Source organism: Lotus japonicus, chromosome 2 (genome assembly GCF_012489685.1).
Source record: "Lotus japonicus ecotype B-129 chromosome 2, LjGifu_v1.2".
NCBI classification, from domain to species: Eukaryota; Viridiplantae; Streptophyta; class Magnoliopsida; order Fabales; family Fabaceae; genus Lotus; species Lotus japonicus.
In genome coordinates, this window is record NC_080042.1 from 70,220,376 (window position 1) to 70,231,881 (window position 11,506).

General features: G+C 33.6%; 1 protein-coding gene and 2 long non-coding RNA genes across 27 annotated transcripts; 1 reads left to right on the forward strand and 2 right to left on the reverse strand.

The window, feature by feature from the left end:
• The first annotated feature begins 1,336 nt into the window (after positions 1–1,336).
• LOC130736957 (uncharacterized) lies at positions 1,337–1,663 on the forward strand. The gene has a single exon (XM_057588732.1). The coding sequence runs from the start codon at positions 1,337–1,339 to the stop codon at positions 1,661–1,663; it is 327 nt and encodes a 108-aa protein (XP_057444715.1).
• Positions 1,664–1,805: 142 nt separating this feature from the next.
• LOC130739179 (uncharacterized) lies at positions 1,806–5,825 on the reverse strand. Of its 20 annotated transcripts, none has more exons than XR_009019800.1 (9): positions 5,392–5,793; positions 4,671–5,281; positions 4,504–4,566; positions 4,396–4,430; positions 4,263–4,330; positions 4,002–4,090; positions 3,701–3,903; positions 2,822–2,900; positions 1,806–2,267 (listed from the first exon to the last, which is right to left on the reverse strand). It is a non-coding gene; the product is annotated as an uncharacterized LOC130739179 (long non-coding RNA). The 20 variants fall into 20 exon arrangements; XR_009019803.1 differs by having other exon boundaries at positions 4,799–5,281; positions 5,392–5,784; XR_009019795.1 differs by having other exon boundaries at positions 4,263–4,430; positions 4,799–4,876; positions 5,032–5,281; positions 5,392–5,723.
• Positions 5,826–7,129: 1,304 nt separating this feature from the next.
• Positions 7,130–10,910, reverse strand: LOC130739181 (uncharacterized). 6 transcript variants are annotated; one of them, XR_009019813.1, is made up of 8 exons: positions 10,530–10,910; positions 10,236–10,434; positions 9,907–9,938; positions 9,658–9,757; positions 9,127–9,530; positions 8,847–8,926; positions 8,693–8,769; positions 7,130–8,531 (listed from the first exon to the last, which is right to left on the reverse strand). It is a non-coding gene; the product is annotated as an uncharacterized LOC130739181 (long non-coding RNA). The 6 variants fall into 6 exon arrangements; XR_009019812.1 differs by having other exon boundaries at positions 9,127–9,233; positions 9,386–9,938; positions 10,530–10,906; XR_009019811.1 differs by having other exon boundaries at positions 9,127–9,250; positions 9,386–9,938; positions 10,530–10,906.
• Between the last annotated feature and the right edge of the window lie 596 nt (positions 10,911–11,506).

The following is an 11,506-nucleotide window of genomic DNA, read 5'->3' on the forward strand; positions in this document are numbered from 1 at the left end:
TTACATTGCGAAATACTTCTTTGTAAACTACATTTGAAGTACTATTTGAATTACTGCCATCACCATCGAAAATGAGGATTTCTCATAGTATTTTTACCCGTGCGATGCACGGAGATATTCATTTTTTTTTGTGAATTTTTTGAATTCTGCACTATTTTTTAAAGATAATTTATGAATTAAAAGAACAATTTTTGTTATATAAGAAATCATAAATTTATGAGTTATCTTTTTTTCGAGATGAATGTGTTTTTCCCTTGTATATGAAAATGCTACATGGAAGGAGGCAGTGTTTGTGTGGGGGTTAAGTTGGAATTGCATCAACATCAATAATAGGAGAAGCAGAAATAGTAACAACAATCGGCTTACTTGATTCTTTGGCAGCTGCCTTGGTTTCTGCATTAGACTTCTTCTTCTTGTTCTTTGGCTTCTTAATGTGTTTAATAAGCTAATGAAAAAAAACTTATATGAGCTAATAATAGACACTAAGAATTCTTCACTTTTTTTTAAATGGAATAATTACATTGAGAATTAAATTCAGAATAATGATTGTCTTGACGAATTTTCTGAAATAAATAGGGATAAATAATAGTCAGATTAAAAAGATTTTTTTAATTGAATTAATTATTTTAATTGAAAATCCTTATACAATAATTACATGGACGGTGAAACTTATCATTGGTAATGGCGTTCCATATTTCCTACAAAGAAAAATATAAATTAATACTTATATTATTTGATTAAGTAAAGGGAGAAACTTATATCAAGTTCTTTAAATCCATTTCATCAAGTTTACCAATCATGTGATGACACATGTGCAACTATTTCTAAAAATAAATGTCATTTATTAAGAATCTATTGTCAAAATTTAAAAAATAATACATAAACTTGATGAAATGGAGGTAAGGAACTTAATTTAAGTAAATTACCATTTACTACACACCAACCTTGAAAGTTTATGTCAACCCACAACTTCATATACATTGAGATATAAAACCAACATTCTTCTTTTTCTTTTCTCCAATATTATGTACATATAAATTAATTAATTTCATACAAAAATATTTTGTTGATGGAATAAGAAAAAAATGAAAAGAATTTTTTAAGATTCCATAATTGTAACTTGCTATTAGTTAGTACTTAATTATAGGTTTAATTAGGATACCACTTAGTGCACTAATAGTGAGATAGTCCCCCGGCACGACTGTAAGATATCTGATTAAAACCGAAAAAATTAGGATGCCGCTTGATTTGATTAATTTTATAACCCATTGATTTGATTAATTTTATAACCCACCAGTGAGAATTTTGTGGGGTATTTTCTACTTTGATAATGACTATGGCAGTGTACAGGAAAAATTTAGATTGGAGAAAGGGAGCTCATCAGATTGTGTGCGAGTCGGATTGTAAGGATCTAATTGATATAGTGCAAAAGCGTGCCCAGACTTCCCATCATGCTCAAGTGGGGATCCTTCAGGAGATTTATGGGCTGGTTGGTAGGTGCTGGCGAGTGGAACTTTGCTGGATACCAAGGGAGATTAATGGTGCTGCAGATTGGATGGCCAATCAAGGTGCAAGAAGCAGGTGGAAAGGAACTCAGTTTGTTGACTCTCCAGACCAGGAACTTGAAGTCTTTGTACTTCAAGATAAGTTAGGAGTGCTTTAGTTTTTGTTTTTGTTTTGTTCAATTCCGATGTATCAAAAGAAAAAATTTAGATTTATTTTTAGCAACTTTCTTTAATAATGGAGTACATATCACATTATTATTACTCATAGGATTTAACAATTTCACTGAAAACTAATTAGCATGCTCAACAAATGAGAGTGATTGTAACAAAAAAAAAGGCAAGTAACAAAAAAAATACAAATGAGAGTGATACACAACAGAAACTGAAGTTATGTCAGTAATTTCTCCAAGACATAAAATCTGATCATTTATATGAATATAGTTTAAAATAAAGAAATATCAACTTGGGCAAAATAAAAAATCAGTTGTGAAACTCTTTCTGTGCAGTGTCCAAGTGATCAAGTGTCTACTCCATGGCCTCGGCATCATCCATTCTTCTATGCACCACCAGTGTTTAAGCACAGAAGATCAACCCACTTTTTTCGCAACCATGATATTCTCTTGCAGCTCATATACATAGGCAGGCATGGACCTTACGACAATTGAACAAACAAATAGCATCATCAAAGTGTTTTCCTGCTGCTGCCGCCTCCATATGGCTTTGATCACTTCTCCAAAAAATTAATACTTCCCTTTTACTTTCCTTTTTAATTTAATGCAAAAACAAAAGAAAAATAAAAAAGTGATTCTAGGTAAGAATTTATAATTTTTGCTCATAAAAGATATATAAGCAGGACAATTGAACAAATTAAACAAACATGTATATATGACATAATTTAAGAAACAAACTTAAAAAACTACTGAGAATTCATACACCACTAATATAAGGTATATTCTATATAGCCTCTTGTAATTTTTGATCCAAAACTGTACCTAGACCTTAATAAACTCTAACCCCTCTTTTTTGACCAACCAATTTCCACTCACTCAAGCTGATCTTACCTAAAAGATAAGCTGACCAATACCTCAACTGATTTATTTAAATAATTATCTAAATAACATCTAAGAAATATAATCGTATACTAATTAAATACGATTTTCTGATTTACTAATGTACTATTATTTTCTTTTTATTTCACAGTATAATTTATTATACTGTGAAATAATTATTGTAGCTATACAATTGGACAAACACGTTCTTAATGCAGCAGCCATATATAGGAGTAATAGATTTAATAGGTATGGAGGTGAACTTACAGCTTCCATTAGCGTTCAACACGATCTCTGGCTGATTCTGAAGCATATGGTAGTACTGCCCCACAAAGTAAGTCCCAACCTGAATCAACACATAAAATACAGATTATAGAGAAAGCAGGTGGATTTGATGATTTCACAAAAGGAAGAGAGAGAATAGAGTACAGGGAAGGATAAATTTCAAAATGTAAATCACTGCATACTTTTTTGAAACTACAACTACTAAAATGTGGAACAATTGAAGGTGAAGTACGAACCATCCCCAATCCGACCTACAATTTGGCCACTCATTATGTGAAATTAGTTTGATGGTAATTTTCTGATATCCACTAAATAAACTTGAGTTTATAATGCATCAAATTTCTACTGTCGTTCCTATTTTCATTGGGAGAGACCCACGACCTACATATACTTGCCAAACTATGACAGTCAAACTAAACCATTCTAAAGCAAGCAATCCTATTGTGTGAAAATTAAATCAAATTGCATGATCATAAATCTTGTGCGGTACTCTCCCTTCCAATTCATTCACCATTGGTTAATAAATAGGCCTATCCAATAGAATATAATGCCTGCAATGTTTATTTTAAAACAGTCAATACTCAATTCAGATTCACAATTATATGTTGCATTGAATCACAACCGTTGGCTGCTACAAATGAGGTAGCAGCATCATATATTGCCACCATGGAATATCAGCCAGTATCATGCCAAATTAGCAGCTGCTGGTGCAGCTACTAAATGAAAAGGCCAAATCCCATAGCCCAGACATTTTCAAAGAAACTCAACATTGTTCCATACATGGCTTGAACTAAAATAACATGTTAGTGGCTAAAGAAGTTACAGAACATGATTGTACCTAAAAAAAAAGATAATATTAACCTTGGCAAAAATTGGAGTGTGATTCCTTTCATGTAGATATAGTGCTACGACACAATGTGGGGTCCAGGATGGAGTACTATTTCATGATTGGAGGAGTTTGTCCATTCAGCGACACTGGAGACATGAACAACCCAAGTGGGTAAAGAGAGAGCTAACCCTTTGGTTCCCAGCAATGAAGGTGATGATGGTGATGAATGACACCGCTTGAAATAAAATGTGTAGAAGATATATATACCCACCAAATAAGAGTCACGATATGAAAACCCATAACGAAGAGGCAAAAAGAAGTAAAAATGGATACCTAATAACTATCCTCTCCATACTGCATGAATAAGCACCATGGCTCCCCGGTTTTCCACACTCTCAATGTTAAAAATTCACCTGTAGAGTCTGTAAAAAGAGATCTAGGAGTGAGTTAAGAAAATCCAAGCATGTACATATTTTGACAGAAATGTTGATGAAATTGTGGAAATGATAAGTAAGGGCTGAATCCTTATTCAACAGTAGAATGAAAATTTGTGATACTGAGGTTCATATTGACTCTGCCCAGCAAAAAGTTTACCATGTGAATATAGTTGGCTCATATCTGTTGACTGTTGCCATACAATTTGCCATCAATGTGGGTCACACCTGAGGATGGGGAAAAGAATTATGTACTAATAAGTAAATGCACAACAGACTAAATCATAGATCACCATTCTCATAAGGCTTTTGAGTCAGCCTGTGCAACCTACACAGATTTAAAATACAAATGTATCAGAGGCTGAATATAAAGAAAAAGATCAAAATTATTTTGGCCATACCATGCCCAGCTGCACCAAGGATCAGCCCACATGAAATGCAAGAGGTTGAATAGGTCTTCTAAGCTATTTTGCAACAGATAAGAAGTTACTTAAGAAAAGAAATATGTAAACAACAAAAATTATTTGAAAGTATAAAAATCAAGAAAACTATGCCTTTTTTCCATTACATGTGAAATTGATCAGGAACATTTAAAAGTGTTCCAGGAAGATAACATTGGTAAAATTCAGAAGTGACTTCTTTTTTCAGTTTGCGCCAACTCTAAACGGAAGTATGGTGGAAGAACAGGAGCAGTACCTTGGGTAAAATTTATAATAGTTTCTGAAAAAAAAACATATTTCTTGCATCACGGAGTTTGAAAAAAATCTCCAAAACCTGCTTGATTGTAAAAGGAAAATGAAAAAAAGAAAAAGCTAATCCTCAAATCCAAATGCAACAAAAAGAAGATTATAGGAATTATAAAAGATAAGCACCAAGAGTTAAGTTAAAATCGAAGAAGACAAACAAACACTAAAGGGATTTGAAGAAACCTGGTATTAGAGGGCAGCAAGATCAGAGAATTTGAGAGTCTGTTCAGTTGCGTGCACTTCTCTCTCATGCTTCGTCTCTATTACTCTTTCCCCTGTTGTTCCTTTCTCCGCCGCAGGCAGGGGCTGCGCGTCCCATACTCAGCCATCTCACACATCTCCACGGCTACCCTGCTACCCATTGCAGTCCTTGAGGATTCATGTTCTGTACACCGAATTTCCAAGCTTCTCTGAAAAGAAAATGCTCCAAAACCTGCAAATTAGGCATGGATTCAATGCAAAGCCAATGGAGGCGGAGGATCCGACAGTGCCACCATCGGAGTAAAGGATTCAGACTAATCAAACAGGAAAAAAAAACGATACCTTGCGACAATGTTGAAGTCGTCTTGGACATCTCTCTCAACATCAAAATTTCAAAGCACAAAGTAGTCGATGCCGCCGGAGCTGATCTCTCTGATGCAGACAATCTGACGAAAGGGGAATGTACAGAGCGAATGAAACGATCACTCACCTTTATACTGGAACAAAACGAATGGGGGTTTGAAGAGAGGGTGGAATTGAAACGGAAGCCTTGATTGCGGAATGAAAACGGATACAGAAATCTACCGAGCGAATGCCAGAGGGCAATCCGCGAAGGTTTGGCCAAGACCGTTTGGCAACTGAATGGTCGAAGACTTTAAACACGTATTAGGATTTCACTTGGCTTTCTATCAAGGAATCAACGGCCAATATCAAACTAAAGACTAAAGGGACGGCCTAGATTTGATTCTCAATTCAATAATTAACAAAATTACAGAAATATCCATACAAAGAATTTCAACCATGTGTAATGATGTATTGAATTCCGGTTTAACCCTCCAAGCTGCTAAAACTCTTCCTTTATAGAGTTTACTAGTACTTTTTACCCGTGCGATGCACGGGGATATTCATTTTTGGGTTTTTTTGTGTGTTTTTTGTTAAATATGTTTTTATTTAAATATATTTTATTGATTATAAAAATTATAAAAAATATTAGACTATGAATTCTTATGTTTTCTTTTTAATATTTTTTTGTTTTTTTTTTGTGTTGTTACTTTGTTTTTATCTTTTGACTTGTTGTTTTAAATGAAAGATTAATATTATTTTTAAATAGACTAATAAATACTAATTTATCACATAATGTATAGTATTGGACTTAAAACGTGAGTTAAGTGGTTGATTAAAATTAGAATTTTTTGTCAATCTATTTCGCGTAGGAAGCTGGATCATTCTTATTTTCCTTCTAGTTTTTTCTTAGCTGTGTACTGGGTGGTTAATTGACATCAGTTTCATTTTTAATAGGCTTAATAGTGTTTAATATTCAATTGCAACCTTCACTAAAATTCTCTTGGGATTCCATCACTTTGTAACTCTCCTAACATTATTTCTTTAAAAAATTAATTTAGTAATTTATGCACCTTTATTGTTCAATTGTAAGCTTCACTAAAATTCCATTGGGATTCCATGACTTTGCTAACTTCCCTACGTTCTAATTTAATGAAATAATTTGCACAATAATTTATATCAATTACAATTTTTTGTAATATTTTTTTAACTGACTAATATCTTTTATTTTTTTTTTGGTAAAAGAGGAACTGGAAACATTAAACGTGTAAAACAAAGTTAAAAAAGTTAAATAAAAAGTGAAAGTATATATACATTTCGCACCAAATATAAGGCACAAAAAATAACCATCCAACAATATATATGAAATAAGTTAATCTTAATATGAGTTGTTTTGGAGCCACCATGTCTAATGCGAGTATCTGTAAATGCCGAAGGCTATTTATAAGTTATAAGTTAGGAGATGCCAAGAAAGCATAAAGAAAAAAATGGTAGATTTAGTAGACTATTGGCAAATGAGTGCCTCATGCAATCACTATTCCGCAAAGAAACTCCAGGATATGTGATGATTATATAAGAAAAAAAAGATATTTATTGAAAAACTAAGTGAACAAAAATAGGTAATTAGGAACAAATAATTAAATAAGGATAGGTATTACATATATGTAAGAGGCAATAACTTATTACATATAAAATAAGCCCTAATAAAAAATAGTACGTGATAATGTAACATATGGCATTCACCAATGTCAAATCATCTCCATAGCATAACAGCACAAAGTTAATAACATGTCTCTATTATATCATAAACATGGATCACTTTTTTATGATAAATAAACATGGATCACTCTAAAATTAATGCTAGCTTGATTTCACATTCTCCTGTCACAAAGAGGATTGTTTGAGACCCTTCATCATCTCAGCTTGTAATTTGAATCTGAGAAATTTGGCAAGAATAGGACTGTGGCAGGAAGATGAAGATGAGGTTGACGATGGAGCTTCACTAAACACATGCAGCTGCACATTCTCTTGGCTCTTGACTTGGTAATGTATTTGATGTTCCCATGAGTGAGCTTCATGATCCTCTTGTGTGTGCTCCACCATTGACTTCTTCTTGGCACAACCTGCATTGTGCTCGGTTCTAGTTGGTAACATATTGTATTCATTTGGTTCCCAGTGCCTGGGAGGCCACTAATGTTTCCCCAGTCAGAGGACATTTGACACTGCCTTATGGCTTATTTTATATGTAAACATACCGCAACCTCAGATTTAATGTCAACAGTTCAGTCATTAGATGCTGCATTGGGCTGGAGAAGTGGTAAATTTCAAGCGATGACAATAAAATGCATAATGACTGAAAATAAAGGATTGTTGTCAGATTGAAGGATAAAAAATGAGGAGTAAAAGTGTGCAAAGTTAGATGCTAATTGACAGAAGAAGGTTATTAGCAGAAATAGGTTCCAAGAACAAATCTCGGATAAAGAGGAAATACAATAGAGTGGGCAACCCTATGCAGCTTTTATAAGTTAGCCACCAACATGGCTTGAATTTTGGCTCTAAGCTCATCACAAGCATCACTCATTATATTTCAGGTCCTTGGTTTGCATTAGAAAAATATGCAGAAGACTCGCGGCTAGCACATCCAACCTTACTTGTTGAGACCTATCTGATTTCATAACCAACTTTTTTCCTCTTCCAGCATGAGATCTGCTCCTATACTTTGTATGTCTTTTCTCATACTTAAATGAGGAAAGACTGCCGTCTAATGTAGGCCAGAAGATTTTCCTTGTCAAGATCTCAATGGCAAGAGATATCCATGAGGAGAGCATATAAATAAGTTATACATATAATTTTAACCAAAATTACAGAATCATCATCAGTTTGCAGTAAAAGCAATAAAACACTAAATTCAAAATTAATATTTATAATGTGCTTAATGAACTAACCCTTGATGCTTGATACTTACAATAAGCATATATATGGCGCAGTCCTACTTACCTGGAACATGACCCTTGCTTTTGTTATTAACATGGTCTCTAGCACTGTAAAATGGTGAGAGGTAGTAGATCACCAAACATCTCCATTTCTTCTTTTGTCACAACCACCGCAACAATATTCCTCTCTCTCTCTCTCAGTCAGGTCTAACCTAGGCAGAACCCATTCACCATCAAATTTGAAAAAAAAAATCAGTTGTGTGGGAATAGAAAACAAAACAAAAAAAACAGAAAGGAGAGGACAATAGATAGTGCAGAAGGCAACTACCAAAGAAGGAAACAGAGAGAACATTAGCAGAGCTACTCACCGAAAGGTAGGATGCAGCTAAGACATCAACATATTCCTCATTGAATCGGAGAAAGGCATGGATCACCAGAGGTGAATCTAGTTCTAATTTAGGAAAACTATAGATTGACTACAATCAAACGCCAGGCATCCTTCATAGAAAACATAAAGGATACCCCAGTGAGGTTCTTAACTTCAAGATGCAATGCAGATTATCTCTTCTTCCATTCAGCTTCTTTCTTGCGACAATCACCACCTGAGAACATAATTGACATATATTCTCTTAACCAAGAATGAAGGAAATATAACCTAGTCTATTCAAGGATAATCCAACTGTCACAAAGGCAAGAAGAAACACTGCCATAAATATAAAAGTTATGAGAAACACATTTTTTTCAAACCATGATTTGGGGCTTTGCAAACGCCAAACAAACATGCATGTCAATATGACCATACCTTTCTTTCAAGGGCAGCTACTCTCTTCTTCCATTAAGCTTCTTTCTTGTTCCATTGACAATCTCAAGAACAAAATTGATTTATTTTCTTAACCAAGAATGATGGACCTATATATTCAAGGATACTTCAACCCACACAAAAGCCAAGGCAGAAATAATAGCAATATTATTTTAATAGCTATTAGAAAAAAGCTTTTTTAAAATCGACAGTTTGAGTTTGCAAACGCCAAACAAAACATGCAATGTCAATATCATCATACCTTGCTTTCAAGGACAACACATTTGTCCTCTAACACATCATTCGATATTATTGGAGCCTCTGTTTTCAAGCACTGGATTTTTCCTTCAATCTCTTGTTCAAGCTGCTTGACATTATAAGCTCCAAAATCTTTGTTACTTTGTATTCTTGGTAAAGCATGAAGAGAAATGAGAGAATGCATCATGTGAGAATCAGATAAAAGGATAATTTAGCAGCTGCATTTATCAAATTGAATAATAGTCTTATATCTGAAACTTTCTTTTGAAACTCAACCTGTAGCTTAGCTCGATATTCAACAAATCCCTTTTTAATTTCATCCTAGCCAATCTCCTAGTTGTACACAGTGATTCAAGCTTATCTCTTACAGAAAGAGCTACAAAAAGAAGGCAAATATAAACTAATTCACCATTTAGCAAAAGAGTATTTGAAATTAAATTTAAAATCTATTTTATTAATTTTATGGGGGTAACAAAGGGGCATGACCAGAAAGGTTGCTAGAGAGATGTGGTAAGAACAACTCACCTGATTTAACATGTCCAACTTCAATTACACACCTGTAACATTCATTCACAGCTTGAATATAAGTAGCATTAAAATAAAAAGTAGTTCGTGATGTTTTATTTTTTAATGAAAGGAATAGCATTGCTATCTCTCATTTCCATGAAGAATTGATATCTATAACAGAAAAAGTTCAAATAGGGAAGAACACACCTAAGTAAAATATTGAAAAAATCATAATATATTAGGGAATTGTGTAAAACAGAGCAATGCAATTATCAAGAGGAAACAACATCAAATTCTACGGTTCAAAGAAATCCTTGCAAAAATAGACTCTAATCAAAATCACTTACTGCAATATCCCCTCGACATCAAAGCCCCAATTCTCTATCAGCTTCGATGAAAAGTGACCGAACCAAAACCATCAATTAGGATTAAAAAGGGGATACACAAAATCTGGTTTTCAACCAAAATGCATCCAACTTGGATTGGATCGTCCTCTCTCAGGTGATGCAAAGCAACACCCTAAATCCCAGATCATTCCACCAATGTCTGCAAGAAGCAAAGAACCCCCTAAAAAAAAACAACCAGAGACTCACAAAGCTCAGAAAGACGAAAGAAAAGAAAATAAAAGATCGCAGGTCAACCTGGTCAGTCTCATCTGCTTCGCCTCGTTCGTGCTCTGCTTCAGTTCTGCTCACACGACCTGTAACGGGCTTCGCATATCTTGACAACCGATCGAAGGAAAACGAAAGACATAAAAGGGAGAACGTGTGACACGATTAAAAGCCCTGGAAGAATGAAAACGTATGAAAAAGGAGAAAGCAAAACATCAGGGAAATACAAAAGGAGATCAAGATTGTTGGAGGATTTCAACGGTTAAGATTTGATCCATAACTAATAACTTATTGTGAATCAGCGGCTCAGATTCAACCCAAATGAAATAAAAGGCATTTTTACCAAAATATCCATGGTCAAGCTTCATAGTCTTTGAAATTATTTGTTGATTGACAAATTTACCCCCAAGGCTGCAAAAACTCTCCCTTTATATAGTTTATAGATAGATAGATAGATAGATAAATATAGATTATTAGAGCCTATAAAAAAAAATTAACCATTATTGGAGGCTTTTCGTTTCTGTCAGTTTTTTTATTCCACTAACTCACTCACATGACAACTTACTAATCTAGATTACTATTGAGACTTTCATTTTTGACAGTTTCTTAATCATCACTCCCTCACATGCCAACTTACTAATGTAGAATACCATTTTAATTCAATCTTTGTATTTAAGACAATGATGAAGTCTCTTATACATATAGATATTTAATGCAAAAACACAAGTGTGCTTTACATATATATACATAGATATATAGAAGATTAGATATAATATGATAAGATTTGTTTAAAAATTTAATACTACTAATATTTGGTACATATATTGTATAACTTGTTACATATTTTTTAAATTTCTACAATCTTATGTTTGGCAAAGTATAAATCAAATATTTTTTTAAAAAACATTTTTAATTAAAAATGCATTGTCTTCTATATTTGATGTATTAATTTATATATACAAATATCAATTTCATATTGTAGGTATGGGTTGGGTAGGGGATGTCCA